General features: G+C 51.5%; 1 protein-coding gene across 8 annotated transcripts in view; it reads right to left on the bottom strand.

The window, feature by feature from the left end:
• The window catches only part of SCMH1 (Scm polycomb group protein homolog 1), a 46,839-nt gene extending 29,864 nt beyond the window's left edge, over positions 1-16,975 (bottom strand). For 5 of the 8 annotated variants that reach the window (XM_065857110.2, XM_071799160.1, XM_071799157.1 and 2 more), the window contains exons 1-3: positions 16,845-16,952; positions 3,346-3,430; positions 1,041-1,109 (exon numbers count right to left, since the gene is read on the bottom strand). In XM_065857110.2, coding sequence (XP_065713182.1) covers positions 1,041-1,109; positions 3,346-3,370 — 94 coding nt within the window. In that variant the 5' untranslated portion in view covers positions 3,371-3,430; positions 16,845-16,952. Of the gene's footprint in view, positions 1-1,040; positions 1,110-3,345; positions 3,431-4,213; positions 4,354-5,603; positions 5,711-16,844 lie in introns of all 8 variants that reach the window. The other 3 variants (XM_071799156.1, XM_065857109.2, XM_071799155.1) reach the window with 3 other exon arrangements.
• Positions 16,976-22,027: the final 5,052 nt, after the last annotated feature.

Below are 22,027 nucleotides of genomic sequence, written 5' to 3'. Positions count from 1 at the left end.
GATTGTCTGTCACTTCTGCTTGCTCAGGAAAGCTCCTCACCGGGCGCCTGTGCCAAAGGGAGGTGTTACTTGCAGGCAGGGTGTCAGATCTGGCCTCTGATGTCTTAACCTTCACAAATATTTACTACAAACAAAACACTCCACACCCCCAAGGGGTCAAACTACAGTAGATGCGAACAACGCAACTCTGCACCCTCGTGTTTGGATTCTCATCGTGTTGCATTTCGTGTTGACCTTTTGCCCAGAATTTAAATGGAGTTTCTGTTTATGTCTTTAACCGAAGTCTGGTTTGGTCTCCATTAGCATTTCAGCTCCCGAGGGGTCATCAATCCAACTGAAATGATACACGTGCGTTTCAGGTCACATCTGTGAAGGAGAACGCGGCCTACCCAGATCAAGGCATCCCATTAAAGTCTGCAGCCCATATGCGTGTCTGCTAACGAGCATCAAGGCAGCACATGAAAGCAGCAGCTCGGTATGAAAATGAGCAGAGCACCATCTCTGCTCGCGGCTCCAACGGCGACGGCGGCGTCTCCGACGTCTGGGCGCAGCCTCCCGAGGGGTCGGCTCTCCCACGGCGACGGCAGAGCTCCCGCACATCCCACCCGGTAGCATTTCATTTTGCTCAGCCATCAATCCGCCTGCACGTTCTCTGTTGCTCATGGCTATGATCGATAACATGATCCTGCTCGCTCGCTGTCTCGCTCAGAAGAAACACGAGAATGTGCGAGGCAAAACTAACGGGTTTCCAACACCACGACGCTGCCTGTTTTGCATCTTCTCAGGTGTCCCAAGCCCAGTAAGAGCTCCGAGCAGAAATCCTTCCAGTTGGGACTGCAGGGCACTCCGTGCCAGAAGGCGGCTGCAGTTTCAGCCCCTTGCTCTGCACCTGAGCGTTCCGCAGGGATGAGCTGCTCGGAGTTTCTTGCAGGGGGAGATCCCCAATCCCCACTGCTCCACCAAGCGCTGGCTGAGCGGCCACGTGCACATCAGAAAGCTTTTAGGTAAAAAAAATGAATGGGAGAAGGGAGTTCTCTTACCTTGGTACTGGGAGGGAGACTCTGACGGGCGGCCGTACTTGTGCTTTTTACCATCTTTCCAGTCTATGGCTGAGACAAGAAATAAAGCACCTGTGTCAGTGAAGGAAGCCAGCGAATGAACCCTTGCACATTATCTGCTCGTGTCACCTGTTTCACAGACACCTCAGGACAGCAGTGACCTCCCTTTCGTGACCCCAGGTAACAGGGGTGATTTGTCTAAAGCTCAGGAGACCTCACATGAGGAATCAGCATTTGCATCTTAGGCTCTGCTTAGTCCTCACTGACTACTGTTCTCCCACACTAATGTAAAAAGCAGCGGCCTGGTGGGTCTCAAGATGTCTGAAATTGGTTTGGACCACTATTTTTGCAGCCTTCTCTTCCTGATGTGCTCTTTTCGCTACAATGAACATGAGGACTCATGTTTTTTACCCCTTAAAAAGACACGAGGGACGTATGGAGCGTGGCCACAGCATCAGTAGGCATGGACCTGACAAAGAACCTCCTGGGAGAGAGGTGAATGGAAAAGCTGGAAGGGCACCCCTCCTATAAATGTGTTCCCATGAAGGACGGTGTTCCGCCATCTCCTTAAGAATAAAGGACACAAAGTATTGAAGTCAGAAACAAAAAAGCCCCCCCGATGGGTAACGCTGCTCCCGGTGTCGCAGGGCACCTCCCAACGCAGCCTTTGCCACACTCTGCAGGTGAAGCTACTTCGCATTCTCAACTTTTAACATGCAAAAATCCTCATGAAGCAGGCTGCACAAGCAGCAGAGAGGGAAAGAAACCCACGAATTTCTGCAGGCGAATGAAGAAAAAGGAGAAGTTCAACGTGTTATTAAAAAAGCAAGGTAAGTAGGACAGAAACCCACGTGTGTGCGATACAGGCGTTGCTTCTGCAGGCTGGGCGGGCTGGAGGCGTCCGGCTCCGCGAGGCAGGGAGGACGAGCTGGGTGTGAGGATCCAGCCAGCCCGGCCACGCTGACTAATCAACCTGCCTCTTTATTACCGAGCCCTCCAGCTGCCTCGCAGCAGGCTCTCCCCGTTCCCTGCTCGCCTTCATTTATTCTCACTTCATTAAAGGACAAGTGGTGTTAGGAAGAGAATAACGCTTCTGTAAGATGAACCGCCAGAGAAGCAAAGGAGACGTTTAAAAAAAATAAAGAGAGGAGAGAAATCGAGCATAGACATCTCCTGCAATAAACCTTGCGAGCGTGTAGCAGATGTGAACAAAGAGCTGCGGAGGATGCTCCATCCTCTACGCTTCTCCCTTCCCCCATCTTCCCAATGTGATGAGATCACTCCAGTCAAACGCACATGAACGGCACGAGACTAAAGGAAATCGATATTTTTGTTAAGCACGAGAAGTCCGAGCGGCTCAGTCTGAGCAGCTTGCTCGACTTCACCCTTTCAGTTGGGGCTGGCAGGACAGGGCAGGGTGCGCGCGGCTGCCGCTGCGCTAATGGGAGGAGAGACTCGGGCAGCAAGAGGTAAGTGCCCGTAACACATTTAATCTCCACGAGGTGGGCTGGTCTTTGGTTTCACGCCTCATTAGAGGGGGGAGGCTTGTGCCAGCGGAGAAGCAGTTTGCCCCACGCTGGGACCGCCGGCAGGTGCTGTGGGCTGTGCAGAGCAGCCTCACCGCCCAACGCTGCACCCCAAGAGCTGCCGGGGTGCACCCGGCAAGGGACCTTCGCCTGCTCGCTTTGGGGGTGCTCTGATGAATCCGCTCTGCATGCTGAGGGAGCGGTACTAGAGAGTGCAGAGGAGGTGATGGAGCTGGGGAAGGAGCTGGAGCACAAGTGTGATGGGAGCGGCTGAGGGAGCTGGGGGGTTCAGCTGGAGAACAGGAGCTGAGGGGAGACCTTCTGATCTCTGAACTGCCTGAAAGGAGCTTGGAGCCAGGGGGGTCGGGCTCTGCTCCCCAGGAACAAGCGCCAGGAGCAGAGGAAACGGCCTCAAGTTGCGCCAGGGGAGGTTGAGGTTGGATTTAGGAACAATTTCTTCCCCAAAGGGCTGTGGGGCATTGGAACAGGCTGCCCAGGGCAGTGCTGGAGTCACCATCCCTGGAGGGCTGGACATGGAGATGAGGTTCTCAGGACATGGGGCAGTGCCAGGGGTGGGTTATGGTTGGACTCCATGATCTTGAGGGTCTCTTCCAACTGAAATTATTCTATAACTCTATGACTCCATTCTGAGCGTGGAACCAGTGCGTCCCCGCACTCCCGCCCCATCGCCAGCCTCCCCGTGCGCTGCGCTCGCTCCTTCGCTCCGCACCAGCCGGGCTGTGCCAAGCGTCACCACTCACCTTTTTGAGGGCCTGGTTTCCGCATTCTATCACCTGCTGCCGTCCTTATCCTGGGACTGGCTTGGTTTTAGATAACTGAAGATGTCTAGGACAAAAGAAATAAACATGAGAAAATTCCCCCATTCTGGAGCGCACAGTCATTAACTAATTACACAGCGGGGAGAAAACAGATGCTCTTTCACCCTGGGTTGCACAAACCATCTCCTACTGAACACAATTCATTTCAGCCCCCCCCGAAAGTACAAGTCTTTCTGCAATACGTGGACAACTTCAAATTTACAGCCATGGCAGTGGCATAAATAAGCGAGAGGAGCATACGCCAGTGTCCGTGCCAGCCCCACAGCCGGTCCCACGTGTGCGCGGAATGGGGGCCGCTCTTCCTAACAAAGGTAGGCAAAGCTGAAATTTATGAAAGCAAGCACACGGACACATAACATTAACTCTGGCCGAGCAGCACTGCAATCCCCAGCTCGCCACTTGCAATTCAAACAGCTCGCAGCAGCCCTGGGTAATAAGGATGAGAAATTGGACAACAACCCAGGAAATGTTTTTGCTATGAGCACCGCTACGAATGTCCAAGTTGCGCTGCATGGTTTTTTTTCCTGGTTAGAGAAAAAAACTTCACTGGACTGTCCTTAGAAAGAAAAAGCATTTGCATTCTTGCTATGAGGAAACGTTACTGCAAATCAGAGCTCTTGGGAGATGCGTGTGCAGGGCTCCGCACGGCCGGGCTCGTGGGTGCCTCCCATGTGCTCAAGGCCTGACAGAAAATACCCGAACAAACAGCTGAGCCGCAAACCACCCCTTAGGAAAGCCAGGAAAAGCGTGGTTTGACACTACGCTAACTACTGAAGGACTGGGTCAATACAACTCCGTTTCGTTCAGCCAGGCCGGAGGGCGGAAGACGCAGCCGTCCCAGGACGCGATGCTGAGTTTCTGCTTCAGGGCTCATCTGCAGATCCAACTTGGCGAGAAGTTTGGATTTTGAAAACCAGCCTTTTCCCAAATCTAAAAGAAATGAAGGCCTCAGTTTTCTACAAGAGCGCTATTAACTACAGCCTTTATGTGCAGCGTTTGCAACATGGAGCAATGCCCTGAGAAGGAAAATATTAAAAGAATATTAAATACTAAAGGGAAAAAAAAGCTAGTTGTTTTTTAATCCAAAGGTACACAGTAGCCTCTCACTGCCTCTTTTATAAATAGCGTGTGTGTTTGTGCACGCTTGTGAAAGGAGTAAAGTTTCTTTTCCTTTCAATAGCAGAAGGTAATCTACACGCAAAAGCTTATTTACAGCATTTAATGCTTCTTTTCATACTTTTCTTCAGTCGTTTTTATTCAAAGCTCACAGTCATGGTAGGAAAAGTCCCCCAGCCATAAAACCCAGGGTGAAAGGTGTTATATAAAGGCACCAGACAAGCACTCGCCCTCTCTGGCTCTGCACCTCTGCTGTCTGCCCCGCTCCTGCATGCAGGACCTACTCAAGCACCTACAAACAGCGTAAATCTGCGTTTGGGCCGGGCTGCGCAGAGCGGGCGTGGAGACGTTCAAACCCGCCTGGACCGACCCTGTGTGATCTGCTCTGGTGACCCTGCGTGAGCAGGTGATCTCCAGAGGCCCCTTCAGCCCCAACCGGCCTGGGATGCTGTGGTGTAGGGAGGAGAAAGCGAGGGGCAGAACGGACAGGCTGAGCGGCTCCGCAGGCCCGGGAGCAGCGCGCTGCGGGTGTGTGTGCTCTCTACATTGTCCAGGGCCTGAAGGCTGAAAATAACCTTAAAGTCATAAATAGCAGAAGCTACAGTTCGGTATCCAAGGGAGAAAAATGGGCTGTTCGCACAGATAGATCCTCCTGAACAACCTCAGGCACACACGTGCCCCCGATGAGAACTTGCTGGTTGGGTCAATGACACAAAGGTGACAATGTCACCTTTACATCAAATAAAGCGTACACAGCCCAGCACACGCCGCAATGTCCCATCTCCAGAAGCTGACTCTGGTACAAAGCTGCACACCCGACTTAAAACTCCCTTCCTTTTCAAAAGCTGTATCCCTCACGCTTGTGGGCAGCAAGGTAACCTTGCAAGCACAGACCACAGCTTTATGTGCTGCTGGTTTCTAGAGTTTATACCCTGAAAGGACAGATCAACACGCAACTTTATTTCGGCAGGACGCTACCTTAAAATGTACAAAGCCCAACTGATTCGCTGCCTTTTGGAGCAAAAAAAGCGCCTTTCCCACTGTTTCAAACAAGTTCCACTCACCGAGATATCAAAAGCGCCAAGGGCTCCACTGAACTGTCATGGGCTCTAGTTCCCCATCATTCCTATAAGACAGTAAAGTCAGTACAAATACTGCGGCATATCAAAACCTGAAAGCACGGAGACAAAATGAAAAAGTTTGCATTTAATTGCAGGAAGGCTAGGTTACCAGTTGCATTATTCATGTTCATATTTAATTCATTTAAAACATCCAGATTTAAATTTAAAGACAGCTGCAACAAACATTCCCACTTGCCACAAAGCAGCGCAAAACTTGACACAGTTTAAGTTCGGCTCGCAGGGAGCACACGGGACCGCGGCTCTTAAGCACCTTTGATATGAGTAAGATCACATCAACCGAGCTGATAGAAACTAGTTCAGCTCTTGTGAAATGAAACTACCACACACACAAGGATTTAAAAGGCTAGAGCTGATTAGTAATGAAAAGGAGAGAGACCACAGGAGAGGCACATAAAATAATCAATAGCACCAAGGGAGTGAAGCGAGGACTCCAAATTATCCCTCCTATGGTGCAGCAGGGCAGATGTATAACACCGAAAAACACAAAGTACATACCAGGGAGAAGCAAATTTTGTTTATTGGAAACTAACAGACATGCAGCTTCCTCATGGAGGATGTTATCAACACGAGGAAACAATTAACATCAAAAAGCAGAACCGTGTCTGCAACTACACCGAAGTACGAAATGCACAGGCCATTGGGACTCAAGCAGAAGTTTCCTGAGATGGGGTCCAGCGAGCCCCGCGCACCACAGCACTGCCCTGGCTGCCCCGTTTTGGCACGGAAATGCCGAGCGCTTGCCGCCGGCACCGGCGCCAACACAGCCTCATTAGCACCCCCGTGACCCCTGAATCGGTTTTGACCGAGATTTACACCTTGGATGTTAAGTTCCTTTTGCTTGATGAACAAGAAAGGCTGGAATGAGCATCCCAGGGCACCCCAGCTCGCACTGAAACCCTCAGCACAACCATCCCCCAAATGCACCTTCATCTATGTTCTCCCCACACTGCTCTTAGCAACAGGCTCTTCCAAAACCTCATCCTTATCATGGAGAGGGATTCCATTTACCTGCGCCAGGTGGGAAGGGACTGTCAGGGTTATGGGGTATCCCGCTCTGCAATATTCTGCCATTAAATGGTGCAAAAGTGAGAAAATGTGGATGAAAGATACTGTCACAGCTATACAGACCTCATAAAATGCATGTAATCTCTTTATCTACAAAGTCTCTGCTCCTTCAGAGTGTATAATTATGAAAAGAGTTAAAGCTGAGGTTCTTAATGTCTCTTCTAGGCGCTTCTTTATTCCACTAAAGGCACCACTTACATCTGAATTATTTCCTGGGGTTGTTTGGACTTCCTATTATCCGAGGAAGATTCTGGTGAACCTTGGGATGGAGGCCAAGTCAGCTCGCAGCGCTGCCCTGGCTGATTGAAAGGGGAACCGAAGCTCTGCTGACAGCGCGCCAGGCGTCAACCCCCTGACAATGCATTGCCAGCAGGCAGGACGCTTTCAGAAAGAGGAGGGAGAAAACTACCAACAGCGACGCTGAAAAATGGTTTTATTAGGTCAGATGCACACCCCACAGATTAGGATCAAGGGGAAAAAGAACCCTCTGAATATTGCCAGAGGACTGTGAGAATGACGCTTCTTGGAAATCCCATGGGACAGCGACAAGAGAATCCTGATGGTTTCTCATAACGCACCAGGCCTGCGGTCATTGATTTTTTTCCCCCCACAAAGGCATTAGTGTTGTGCACCACAACCAGTCCAGCCTGTGAAAACCCCTTTGATGCAATGTCTGCCTCTACCGCATGTTTCTTCACGGAATCCTTCCCTGGTCACAGAGAGAAGAGCTCAGCCCTGCCCGTCCCGCTGATGAAGCTGCAGCCCCATGAGCTCTGCCCTCAGTCTGCTCTGCTCCAGCTGAACAACCCAGGGACTTCAGCCGCTCCTCATACTCCAAACCCTTCACCAGCTTTGTGGCCTCTTGTGGACACCCTCCAGTAGCTCAATATCCTTTTCATCCCGTGTCCCCAGCCCTGCACACAGAGCTCAGGTGAGGCCAGAGCAGAGCGGGACGATCCCCTCCCTGCCCGGCTGTGCTTAAGCTCAATTTTAGTTGAACGTGACCCAGGGTTTCCTCCCAGAGCGACCCCAGGAGAGGTGCAGAGACCCGCTGCACCCCAACCCTGCGCCGGGTCGCGCACCCCGGATGGGGCCGATGGGGACACGCTGAGCGGGAGCAGCGCTGAGCCCCCTCCCGCCCGGGAAGGACAAACCCACGCAGCCCCGAAAGAAAGTTTGCAGCAATGTGGCCGCACGCCACATCCAAAAGTTATTAATGAAAGCAGATGGCTTACAGAAGACCTTGAAATGGGATTCTGCCCGTGACGGTTACAAAGTCACCCCATACAAAACCAAACAATAAGATGCTTCAAAGTCTTTAAATAAGAATTTAAACAGCACTACATAAAAACCCCCCAGTGCACGGTTCCGTATCATCATCAGGCTGTAACAGAGGCACAACCTTCTCCCCCAGCTCCATAGCAGGCTAACACAGTCAATCACGACGGCTTTTCCTTATAGCAATTACAGGCACACTGTATGTAGCCCCCAACAGGCGCCCTGATGTGTAAATTCTCCATAGGTCTCTGCTCAACACCCAGTATACATATTCTACAAAAATAAATTTAATCAAGCCTATTCTCTGCTGGACCATATATATATAACCATGTATATATACACGCACGATTTGTAATACTAATTAATGAAATGAATGTACCTTAACTCCAGGAAGACAATATATACTCAATATATATCCAATACACACTCATTTCCCTAGCAAGAGGTGTCACCTCCACCACCCAGCTTGGTGTCACCCACCAACGTGCTGAGGGTGCATTCGCTCAGAGCCCTTTGCTCCACCACTCCCAGCAGCTCATTTTTCTTGTGCAAACGGATGACAGACAAGAAGAAATTCCTACTGATCTCTCTCAATCCGCAAAAGAAATTAAACATATATATATACATATATATCCAAACCCTCATGGTATAGAGCAGAGCCACAGAAACCTGGGTGAGCTGAAGAGGAGTCGGTCTCTGCTGCTCGGAGCATTGAGATAATTCAGATAATCCAGTTTCTGATGGAGGCAAAGAGCGATGATGGAGGGCGAAGGGAGGCCCAAGGGAACAGCGTGCCAGGGCAGGAAGCAAACATCTTCGGTTTATTTTCTCACTTATTTAGACAGATATTAATTCATCTATTTCTCAGGAACAGGAAAGGAAATTGCAGCAGCGTAACACGTCAAGAGAGACTGGAAGAGCCAGGCTCACCGAGGATGCGTATTAATTACTGCTTTCTATTTTTACCCTGGGTATAACTCTGGTCTCGTCTGTGACTTAAGGTGCTAAAATCCCAGGAGTCAAAACTGTGAATGTACTGAAATAGGTGAAACTTCCTCCGCAGGCTGCAGAGCCTGGATACAGGGAAATGTTAACAAGTGTCCGTCAGAGCTTCTGTAAACTTTAATAAGAAAAGAAAGAGCAATCTAGCAGTATACAGAATCATTCTCTCCAGAGAGGAAAAATCACTACCCAGTTCCTGCAAGAACCTCGAACACATTGCTTTTAATCATATAAAGAAAAGGTTGTTAGGCTGCTCTACATTCGTGAAGAGCTCGGAAAAGTAAAAAGAATCTTGTGAGGCCCTCCACCGTTGTCTGTACAAGGCAGGATGAAATCTCTTATTTTGGCAGCAACACGTACATACGGTAGACGCCAATATGAAAAAACAAACCACGGCCACAAGCAACCAAAAGCCCATCCTGCAGCTCCGAAAGTACGTTCAGCGTCTGCCAAGGAGCTAATGAAAAAAACGCGCTCCTACGGGCTCTATCTGCTAGACATTAAACTACCTGCTGGACATTTTGTACAGCTTATAAAGCCATAAAATGTCACAGAGTATTTACAGATTTTCCAGCTGACAACAATATGAAATAACTGAACAGACCCAGAAGAGAGCGAGCCCTCCGCTCACGCACGGTGGATGATGCTGGATATATTCTGCCACATACACGCTAGAAATGGTGCCAGCGAGGCACAAGATGAGAGCAAGGCTTATGGTGATGGAAAACGAGCCAAGCTAATGAAGGCACCCCTCAGGCTCAGCGCAGCGCTGGACACAGCGGGACTGCCCGGATTTACAGCACAGGATAAGACCCGAGCAGAATCAGCTCCTCCTGCCCCGGCTGTGGCAAAAGCCAATTCGCTGTTGCACAAACCACTCCCTCCCGCCACGCTGGGGGACGTGTGGTGTGGGAAAGCCACCCAAACCCCCCAGTTCTGGGACTGTGGAAATGTCAACATGGATTTCACCTCTGGAGACGTGACAAGCCAGGGATCGGCCGTCTGTCGGCGTTCATTTCCCCCGTGGTGAGCAGCAAGGTGGTGGCCTCGCTGGTTAGACCGATACCTGTTACCACTCGTCACCAATATCGTCTGGATGATGACGGTCAGCTGTACATAACGTGGGGCACAGCAGATATTCTGCTACAGAAGAAAGAAAAGCATTTTGCTGAGTAATCTGCACACAAGGACAGAACCACTAACAGCACCAAAACCTCAGAGGTGTAAATTTCCACAACCGAGGGACACGCTCTTACCGAACTAGTAAGAACTACTAATGCAGATGGAAATTAATAACAATCCTAACATTTGGATAGCACATCGCTACGTTAGCAGAGTTCCCAATCTTCCATCTGCATCATAACAATTTTATTAGCGACTGAAATGAAGAAATGTTATGGTAACGCCTTGGAGTTATTAGGAAGAGCCACTGTGGCATGGAAAGGGATGGGAAATCAGCTGCAGATCGTGAAGTTCACAGCAAATGCACATCTCATAAAATGGTCAACCACAGGCTAAGGAGACAAAACCCCACCTCGTGACAGAGAACAATATTCTGCTCCTTCCCACTCAGCTTTATCAGCAGCCTCTCTCTATGATGCTTCGAAATTATGTAACTTCTAACGTTATTTTGTTGATTTGTATAGAATGCATCACTAACCAAAAACTCCATAAGATGTTTGAGACATGCATTTTGCTACAGAAATATGAGAGAACTGGGGGATTCGTGATATACAATTTTAATAAAACACACGTCACTTCAGGCACCACGTTCTCACTGTCGTCTGCACAGATCAAGGACCCAGTTACGGCCAACGCAACCCGAGGAGTCAGCAGCGAGTGATTAAACCCACGCAGCGCAGCAGAGCCGGCAGATGCTCCTGAACACCGAAGGGAAAGGTAGGACGGAAGATCAAACTCTACAGAAATAATCCCTTTTACATTTATATAATTTTTCTTCTCTTTGCTAGCCTGCCAGAGAGAAGGTGACACATAAAGATGCTGGGGTTAAAACCCAGCAATACGAGCCTGAAATCAAGTGAAGTTCCTCGATGATCTGAACAGTCAGGCAGTGGAGTAGATTGCCGAGGAAAGTCTGAATCACCGCCATCGGAAATCTTTAAGAACAGCTTAGACAGACCTCTGGGAACCACCACGCACAGGTAATGCTTCAAGGTCACTTCTAGAAACACTGAAACAACCAAGACTTTCTTTATAAGCACGTCGGATCACACAGCCACTGCAGTATTTTAATGGAGTGTGGCATTTTTCTTCTAATTTGCTGGAACAAAACAAAACAACAGAAAAGCAAACACACTCAGTATACAGAGAGCAGCAGCCTCCAGGCTGAGGGAACATTCGCTCGGCTTATTTTCAGAAAGTGGATTTGATGTAACTTCCTCCTCAGTCCACATCAGACTTCATCAGCTCCTCTACCTGCTCACTGCGCGTTCGCTTAAATAGCGTTTCATTTTCAGAGCAGAAATTTCTCCTACCTTTTGTATGCCCTTAGGCAGGAAAGGCCACGTTCCGGCGGAGGAGGAGACAGGGGAGGCGAGGGGCTCATTGCAGCAGCGCCGCAGGGAGGGGAGCGCTGCTTGGAGGCGCCCGAACACGCCGTGGAGCCCACGCAGCGCGTCCTTGGGGACCGACCTCACCTCTGCAGCCCGGCTGGTTTCGGGGCACGAAGCAGCACGGTGTGGATGGCGTTTTGTGCTGCCGGGAGCCGGAGCCAAGGTTCTTGCCTCGGAGGAGCGCTGCTCATCCCCATCGCCCCCGCACACACGTGCAGCACAGCAGCCCGCGCCGCTCGCCGGCGACACGGGGAGGGCAGGCAGCCCTGGCAGCCGGCCCGGGGAGGCTTCCCGACCAACAACAGCCAGCGAGAGGGAGCACAAGCCGCCCCCCCCAGCCCCGATGGCTGGAGACGCAGCTGGACACGTGTCCCAGCGCTTCAAATGCAGGCGGAGAGGGCTCAGTGTGGCGGGGGAGATGGGGGAGCCCTGGGAACGGGGACAAGGCCCAGGGTGAGGTGCGGCTGTCACACAGGGGCATGTCAGGGCGGACAAACCCACTGTGCTCAGCAGCCGCTGAAGCGCTGGCCTCTGCCAGGCGGGCGCTGGGCAAGGCCATTGCCAAAGCCATTGCCAAGGGGACCCGAAGAGGCTGCGGCTCACTTGGTGCAAACCGGCTGCGGCCGAAGCAGCTCTGGGCTCTCAGCCTGCACAGCGCTCTGCCAGCGCTCAACTGAGAGGAACAGCACAAGCTCCCCCAGCTCCCGCCCGAGACGCAAATTCCTTCCTGGAAAGCAACTGCTTTTCCCAGCAGGACATCAGCAGTGCCCCGGGGGGGGCTCAGAAGGGTGCGCCCACCCCACTAAGTTTGCCCAAGCAAACCACAGCAATCTGGGAACCAAATTTGTTCCTTCCCCACGATATCCAGGAGAAAGGACCTGACACAGTGTGGGTGCAATGCCGGAAGGGCCAGGAGAGGGGAGGGATCATGTGTTTCTCAATGGGCAAAGACGGAGCTTCACAAATTTCCACTGGCATCTACTCCTACGGTTTCCGTTGTTAAAAACAAAACCGAGCCACGGGGAGGTTTCTGGACTGTTTGACACTGTGTCAGACTGGAAAACGTAAGAACTGGAGCTGGGTAACTCGGAGCACGGTGGCCGGGAGGAGGTACCTCCCAAAGGAGGCAGGCTGCTGACCGGTGCTAATACCATTCAATTTACAACACGTACAAAACAACTTCTGAGCGAGAAATAGAGAGGGGTGTGTGTATTTCAGAAGCACAAGCTTGTACTGGGGAAAACAAACAGTCCTGTGTCAAACCCTCACGTCAGCTCCCTCATGTTGGTAATGGCCATATCGACTCATCTCTGCTCTCATCTCCTGATCTCCAGTGCCCAGTTGCCCAGCAGACAGTGGAGCTGGAAGGATGCCTTAGGGCTGCTGGTAAAGTCACATCTCAGCAAGACGAGTGCTGGTGGACTCCCCTCCAGCAGCTGAAGACATCACCACATCCCGCTGGCCGGGTGGATGAGGCTGCCACGAACAGCAGACACAGCAAAACCTTCATCTTTTCCTTCGGTTCACAGCCAAATTCTTGAACTTTTGCTCAGGATGAGTCTGCATAAACCAGCAAGACTATGCACAGTGAGAACAGAGGCACAAACTCTGCTGAAATCCCTGCGACAGAGGCGGAAATACCTGGTGGGTGTCTGAGCGAACCCTACAGATTGCAATAATGTACATCACAGCGGCTAAATCTGCTAGAGGTTGTCTGTCAGAAACCTTGGAAAGGAGCTAAGTATTATCCTCTTTTCCAAGGAAATTTAATGCAGATCTCTGGGAATTAACTAAGTTTCCAGCACCAGCCAGGCTGCAGCGAGGCCCCTGTACTGAACTCCCCTGCTCACAACCGAAGCTACCGCTGAAATTCCCTATGAACAGGACAATCAGCAAAGAGCTTTGCAGACAAGAGGTGGTGGGACCTGCAGTGCCCAGAGCCCCCACCAGACCCTGCACATGGACGAGACTTGTTTGCTCCAAGCCCGTGCCCAGCGAGACCTGGTGGTACAGATGGGAGCCTTCATGTGCTCCCTGCTACTTTCAGACTTGCATTATCGCTCTAAATATTGAGCAAGCATTTTATAAAAGTCTCCACTGTCAGATATTTAAGCTTGGTAATAAAGGAGTTCTTTACAAACATATTGAAGAAAAAAAGGCATTTTCCTTTGGATTAGACCCTGTCATCCTGCAAATTAAGTGGAATGAAACATTGCTCACGTCAGGTAGCTTGGAGTGCATGTGCAATACCAGGTGGTCAGAGTTATATTTCTGTTACACCGTGAGTTTAATTGGGGGATGATTTTCACCTGGGCATGTTTCTGAATTACATAAAACATACACCCATGCAGGAGATTAACCACCTTGCAAAAGAAGCTGGCAGCTGGGGCTGCCGCTCTGTCCTCAGCGCACCTCCTTTCACTTCTCACGGCCATGTTCAGGAAACTTTTCAAACATAAATGGATGAGTAAATGACTCAAAATCTGCTTGTCTCATCACAAACTGCATTTGAGTTGCAGCCAAGAAAAAGAAAATGAAAAAAGACGGGGGCTAGATGCAAACATTACGGCTTTAAGAGACCCGAACGTGCCAAGCTTCAACTCACCAGTGCGCTGCTCCAGGTTTTGCAATAGGAGCTCGCCGAGCACGCCAAGTCCTTTGCCACAAACGCACAGTTCAACGTGCAAATATGCAAACGTCTGATCCGCATTCTTTTCCACATAACCGTACCCAGACATACCCAAAACGGGGTCAGTTTGGTCCCACATATTACAATCGCTCCACAGCAGCTCCACTAACGCAGTCCTGCCAAGCCCAGCCTGACCAGGAGAGCGTGGATCTACAGCAGAGTCCAGATCCAAGCGCAGGCTCCAAGCACAAGACCAAGATTTAGATTAAACACCATAAAAATCTCTCTAATGGTGAGGAGGTGCGAGCGCCCGCGTCCGCCATCGGCACAGGGTGTGAAATTACCAGCAGAAAGAGCCTTAAAAGAAGAAACACTGCTCGGGAAGGGTTTGGATGTGACCTTACCCCAGGGGTGGGAAACACCGAGGGCATCTCTGGAGGTCCCCCCTAGCCACACTGTGTCTGAAGCTATGAAATAAAGTTTCAGAGATTCCTTTAAATCAGATACACAACAAGGACACAACCCCCAGAGCACTCACACCCGAGTCTGGAACACAGCTGCTTGATGAACAACAGCCCCGTTTTATCCCCTAACAGCAGCTTTCATTTAAAGACACCAAACTGTGCTGCAAAATTCATCAAGTTTCTAGAGGAGAGTCTCAAGAGTTAAATATTAATAACATTTTAGACACAGAAAAAGCAGGCGACGCAGGCCCACAACTCGCAGGGGACGCCACTCGCACTCCTGCTTTCTTTTAATTAGCTAATAATCTGATTCATTTAATACTAAATATTTGACTAACATGTAGATTGTCAAGATGTAGATGTCATTTCCTAAGACGTAAATACCAAATCAGGAGGACCGAAGGTCAGCGTATCTCTTTCAAATAAAACACACTTCAAAAAATAAAGACTTTAAGTAGCACACAAATACAGGTATTTCCCTTTTCCCCATCTGAAAGGACTCCCCTATTTCCATCTGCATTTTCATACCATCTACTGGGCAGATCCTGAACTACCCAACAGCACAGGCCCTGCGAGGCTGCAGCCAGTTAGTCCCAAACTGAGCCCCCCACCAGCTGAGTTTTATTCCCTAAATTAGCACCAAGCCACAAGCTGGTGCTTGCTACAAAGAGCAAGGGAGGCATGAAACCACCAAGCTATACTCCAAATATTTCCAGCAAAGCGTGAGGGTAAGAGGAAGGTGGAAAGGAGGAGGAGAGGCAGCCGTCCCTCCACCAGCACCCCTGGTTCAACCCGCTCGACGCTGTCGCTCAGGCACTAGAACCACGGTAAGAGAATATTTTTCCCCAATACTACTGGCTGCCGAAGAAGAGCTACCACATGGCTGTGCTCAGCCACTCAGTGCACAGTGTTTGCTATAAACAACAACAGTAAACAGAAACAGAGACAAAAATCCAAGCTGGGTACCCCGGAGCTGGGTCTCTGTGTCCTGACTTTACCCATGGAAATAATTAGTTTAGTATTCAGCTGCTGAAACTAAAACATCTGAGGCCAAAGGGAGCCAAGTGGCTCAGTGCATCCAAAACTCGGGATGCCTGTTTAGATTCGCTATTTCTACCTTCAGTTGTCAAGGCTCCAAACTGCTGCCCTGGTTTTACACAGGAGCTTCAAAGAGCCTGCAGATTAAACCTGAACGACGTGCGGCAGGAGCCTGCCTGACACTGTATTTATTTTTAAACATCTTACTGTGCACAAAAAGCTCAAATCTTGTCTGACTCGCAGCTCTGTGCAATCGCTCGGCTCGGGGGGGCTGCACAGGGGTGCAGACGTTTCCCAGGGATGCTGTTATGGGGTTTCTCCGTCCGGCTCCGGGGATCACCCTGACACCTCCAGAGACACGGACCTGGTGGCAGGTCCTGCTCAGGGCACCGTTGTCCACCTCCAAAGCACACCGTGGTTACACGAGGGTCTCACGGAGGTCCTGCAGGGTTCGTGGGGAGGGAAGGGCACAAACCTCCCCGGACACAGCCCGCGGGCAGCGGCCGCCTCCTGCAAACCCTCGGGGAGCTCGGTCTTGCTTCCCTTTTCATGCCAGGAGTGTCCTGGCAGCACTGCCGGGGAGGGGGGCAGGCGAAAGCCGCCCCGAGGCCTTTGCTGAACGCGACAGCCGTGGCCCGGGGCCGCTGGACGAGCCGCTGCGCCCCGGCCCCCCGCGCTGCCAGGGCCGTCCCGGCCGAGCCCGGCCCGGGGGCACCTGCAACGACAACAAAGCCTCTCCAAGGTGCTTCACCGGCAGCTACAACCCGGCCGGGAAGCGGCCCCCGGGCAGGGGCGGGAGGCCGGAGCGGACCCCCCGGGCCTCTGCCCCGCTGCCGGCGGGAGTCGCGGCCCCACCGGCGAGGCCCCGGGGGGAGCCGGGCCGGGCCCTGACGGGCACCAACAGGTGCGGTTGCTGACACGCCGCCTCCGGCCCGCAGCCACCGCGGCCCCGCGGGTGAGGCGGCGGCCGGGCCGCGCTGACAGGCGGGATCCGCGCCGGGCCGGGCCGGGCCTGCCGCCGCCGGGGCCTGCGCTCCCGATCTCCGCCCGGCCTCCGGCAGCGCCTCGCCGGGCCGGGCCGTAGCGCACCGTGCCGCCCCCGCCGCCCCCTCACCTGCGCGGCCGCTGAGCGCTGGGGTGCTCAGTCCCTCGCCGCCGCCATGTTTCCGACGCGCAGGGAAGGCGGGGAGCGGGGGAGGGAGCGCGGACAGGCCCGGCCCGGCCCGGCCCCGCGCCGCCCCCTGCTGCCCGGGACGGCGCCGCCGCGCCGCGCTCGGGGGAGTTCGCGAGGGCCGAGCCCAGCCGAGCCCGACTCGGTTCGGCCCGACTCGGCTCGGCTCGGTCCGACTCGGCTCTCACGAACTCGCCCGAGCGTTTCCGAGCAGAGCGGGCAGCCCACGCCGTGCCCACGTCACGCCGGGACAGAGCCCGACCTCACCCCGCGCTCTGGGCACAGTGCAGAGCCTCGGCGTGAGCCCCAGCGTGGGGACGGATCCCCCTGTGCCCACCCAGGGCCTCCCGGGCATGGGGCTGACCCCCGGTGTGAGCCCCAGCCTGGGGACAGACCTCCCCATGCCCACTCAGGACACAGTGGCAGAGCCACGCCATGAGCCACAGCCTGGGGCCAGAGTCCTCTGTGCCCACTCAGGACACTCTGGGGCAAGGCAGCTCCCCCACTGTGCTCCCCAACCTTGGGATAAACCGCAGTGCTCCCCAGAGACCCTGTGGGTACCAGAGAGTGATGTCCATCCATGTCTGGGTCTCCACGCCCCACTGGAGATGCCCAGGACCAGGGCGGACCCCATGCAGTGCGACCAAGCCCTGGGGACAGACAACCAGCCCCGAGATGTTCCCTTTCCTCCCACCCCGAGCAGGACCCCTTCCAGCCAGCTTTGACCCCTTCTCAGGACACAAATCATAGCGGTACTCTCAGGGCAAAATACAACCTGTATTTGCCCATTCGTCCCTACAAAAAATGATAAGTAAAGATGTACTCTATCGAATGGAGTGGGATTTCTAAGGTCTTCGGGGAAAACCCTTCAAGAGGGAGTTGTTGAACTTCTGAATGGTGGTACCCACCACTGCTGAGGAGGAACACTGGCCTGGGAACCCTCTTGTTCCTAAAATATTCACATTGAGGTGATGGTGATGCAAATATTGCTGAGGGATTTTGTTTCAATACGTGCAGTGCTTGGTGTGGTAGGACACAGAGGCATGTTCACCGCCATATCGGGGCTTCACGGTGCTGCCTATCAGCACGGCATCCGAGCACCTTCCCTGTAGATTCACAAGTACTGTCAATGCTCCTCATGGGTTTCATCAACTCTGGTATTTCCTCATTTCCAAAATAATCAGGATTTCATGAATGGAATAAATGCGCAAGAGCTGAAGATGGAGAAAGGAGAGAAATTTCCCCATTGACTTTAATTTAGAGTTAGCAGCAGCCGAGTTCAGAAGGATTTACATATGACATCCATATGAGCACCGCAGGAATTCAGTTTGATTAATATTACAATGGAAACGAGCTGCAGAAATGGTTTGCTGTTTATTATGAAGTGTTGCCAAAAAAGCTGAAGCACATTTGCAGCCTGGTTTGGGGCAGCTCTCGCAGAGTGAGCACCACGAGCCACCGGGAGCTGACGGTGGCAAAAGGGCACTGGGACCCTGATGCACGTGGTGTCAGACACTCCGAGCAGGAACCTTCAGAAGGAGAGGATGTGAGTGAATATAAGCGAAGGTGACTGGGAAGAAATCCTCCTGCTGTCTGTTCTTCTCCCCTCCCTCGTCCTCCATGCTTAATCCCTCTCTGCAATCCAGGACCAAACTTCCTCCTAGGCTGGTTCCACTCTTTGCAATGTTCCCATTGTATCATCGACTTTGTTTTCTGCTAGAAATTGACCCTGAATCTGGCATGGATTATATAAATACGGACCATATTCTGTCAGAAGAAAAGCCTTATCATCTCATGGTCCTTATCCCAAGTCTGATATTTAATGAAAAGTTGATGATAGGGCACAGGGACGGATGCAGAGGAGGGTGATCTAAAGGAGCACAGAGTAACCCTGACATGCTGCTTGACCTGACATCTCCCTCGCAGATGGGAGGTGGGAATCTTTTCCCCATGTCTTGAAGAGGCAGCAGAAAAGGTTATTTAGACTTGAAAGCCCAAATGGGCAGCAGATCACCTTGCAGGACCTCCTATACATTCCCCTTCCCAAGGCAGTCTCATCTTGAGACCAGCTGCTGAATTTACCTGGGCTATGTCTTCCTCAAAGGGTCTGGTTTAGTTCTGAAGGCTTCATGGGCTGGAAAATCAACTTTGTGAACACAAGTAACCTCTTTTGGTTGTGGGAAACTTGCTGGCTTTGTCTCCCAATTATTTGCAGGCTGTTCTGCCTTTCCCGGCCAGCTCGCAGGGCAGCAAACCCCTGCAAACCCCCTCCCCTTGCAATCTCCTTCTGAGGCAAAAGAACACATTTTCTCACTGTAATTCGCTTCTCTTCCTCCCATTTCTGATGGCTCTTTTCAACTGTTTCTGTCTTTTCCACATCCACTGGGACACCAAGCCTGGGTGCCAAGTGTGCCAAGGTGTCACCGTGCCATGTTCGGGGCCCACACTCCCTGTTCGTACCCGCTCCGCTCCAGTAAATGCACCCAAATTTAAGCAAAAAATCTGTTAGAAAGTCATTCTTGCACCTCAGGTCTGCTTTGCTCACCCCTTACTCCTTACCAGAGTTGCTGCTTTCCTGAGCACAACTGTCCATCCCGTCCACCCCATCTTTGCTACTTAGCACCCACCAAACTTGAGTACATATATATATATATATATATATATGTATTAATATGTTATTCTAATGTCAATCTAGCCAGCCCATAATTATGTGATTCCATGTTTCCATGATAGCTCAATACCAGCACCAGCTGTCTGGTATTTCAAAAGCCTGCTCTATATCTCCATCAGCTCTGTAAGGATGCTTCTGTTTGGCTTCTCCAGGCCTAAAAACCAAGTTTATTTTGAGTGCATATTGTTTAAATTTCTTGGCTAATAGCAACCTTGAGAGTACCTCATCAGCTTTACGCATTACAAGAAAAATGATCCAGTTTCTCTGCAAAAGCAGAACTTAGAAAGTTATTGAACACCTGATTTGTTGCAGCTGTTAATAAATTCCCTGCGTCTATTAATAGACTCACATGGGTTTGAATTTCCTTTCTTCCTAGCTTAGTTTAAACCTTTCCTACTGTTGCTCTTTAATCCCGCCAGCCACAAATACTTTCCCTAATAGCTTGTTTCTTCTGTTCGTACCCTTCACAAATTACTGCACATCTTAATCCGAGCTGACCTCTCACCCTCCCGCCGGGACTCTCGACTCCAGAGTCCTCTTTGATCCGCGGCTCGGAAGGAAACCCCGTTCCCCGGGACATGAGAAGCTGCTGCCCATGGGTCATTAGCGCCGCAGGTTCCCAGCGTGGCCAAGTCAATCACTGGGGCTGCGGGGAAGGGCTGGGATGAGCTGCCGTGTGCTGCGGAGGGAGCAGCGGATGTGAAGGGGTTGGGACACGGTCACTTGGAGTCATAGAATCATTTTGGTTGGAGGAGACCCTCGAGATCATCGCGTTCAACCATAACCCAACCTCTCCATGGGCTGCTGGCTGGGATCACCCTCCCAATGAGTGTGGCACCTTTCTAGTCCCTCCATTATCCATTTAGAATACAAAAACAAACAACCCGCACAAACCTATTTCCTGCTAATTTGAAGAATACATAACCAACAAACCAGAATGCAGAGTCCACAAGTGACTAAGGGTCGTATGCATCTTTTGGGGAGACTTTGCTTTGTGAATCTGGTATGAGTTCATCTAAGTACTGCTCCGGTTTGGCTGGTTGTCCTTGGAAAACCCGTTGTTTTGCACCGAGGAGGGTGCTAGCTGAATAATGACATGGAACATTTTCAAGTTGACACTCTGGAAAACCTAAAACTGGGGCTCACAGGGGATTTAGCTGGAAAGCTGAGTTGTGAATAGTGAGATTTAGCAAGTCTTGAAAGCTTGGAAACTCCCAAGGGACTGGGGGATTACAAAATGGTCATGATGGTTGGAGAAAGGAAGCCACGAACCCAGATCAAATGGTGGGAAGCATAATTGAGTTTCTACAACTAAGCGTTGGCTAAACAATGTAATTAATGGCTTTTGGCATGGAAAGTAGGTCTTGCTGGATAAACTCATGGTCTTTGTTGTGAGAGATCAAGGCTGGTGAAAACATCCGTGCTGGACCAGGCCAAGTCGGAGCAGTTTTAAGCGGGCACCTTGGCAGTGCTGTGCGGATCAGCAGACTGAATACCAGCCAGTGTGGAAATGCTACCACCAAGGAAATAATTAAATGCTCTACACTGGCTATGTAAATGAGGGTTAACAGGCCTCATCAGCTGTCTCTGGCTTCATGACAGACCTCCCTACCAACACCAGCACCGTGAGATGCATCACAGAAACATTTTGGTTGGAAAAGAGCCTCAGGATCATTGAGTGCGACCATAACCCACCCCTGGCACTGCCCCATGCCCTGAGAACCTCATCTCCATGTCCAGCCCTCCAGGGATGGTGACTCCAGCACTGCCCTGGGCAGCCTGTTCCAATGCCCCACAGCCCTTTGGGGAAGAAATTGTTCCTAAATCCAACCTCAACCTCCCCTGGGCAACTTGAGGCCGTTTCCTCTGCTCCTGGCGCTTGTTCCTGGGGAGCAGAGCCCGACCCCCCTGGCTCCAAGCTCCTTTCAGGCAGCTCAGAGATCAGAAGGTCTCCCCTCAGCTCCTGTTCTCCAGCTGAGCCCCCCAGGTCCCTCAGCCGCTCCCATCACACTTGTGCTCCAACCCCTCACCAGCTCCGTTCCCTTCTAAGGAAGGACAGATGCTGTTCCTACTGGGACTAGAAATCATAAATACAGAGCTTTGGAGTAATTTTATCAAAGATGTAGATGACAATAATGAAATATACAGTAACATTTGCAGATGACAAAAGCAATGTGCAGGACAGGTTACTGCTGCAAACCCATCGGGCTCATTAATGAGTCCCAGTCCAGCCGCTGTGTTTGAAGAGCCATCCGCAAAACCACACCTGGGAGCCAGGAAAACACATTCCCCGGAACAAAAGCGTTCGTCTCACAAAGCATCATTCAGGGCGTCTTCAGAGTCATTCTGTGCATCCGCCTGATGTCGGGTATATAAAAGGGGAATAGCGAGAAGTCAGGAGTGACCTAGATCCTTCACACGGAATTGGAAAAGCTATTACAGGAACACGGCAGCA

Source organism: Patagioenas fasciata, chromosome 25 (assembly GCF_037038585.1).
Source record: "Patagioenas fasciata isolate bPatFas1 chromosome 25, bPatFas1.hap1, whole genome shotgun sequence".
NCBI lineage: Eukaryota > Metazoa > Chordata > Aves > Columbiformes > Columbidae > Patagioenas > Patagioenas fasciata.
Note: the sequence above shows the minus strand (reverse complement) of the source record. Positions and strands in the feature narration are given on the sequence as shown.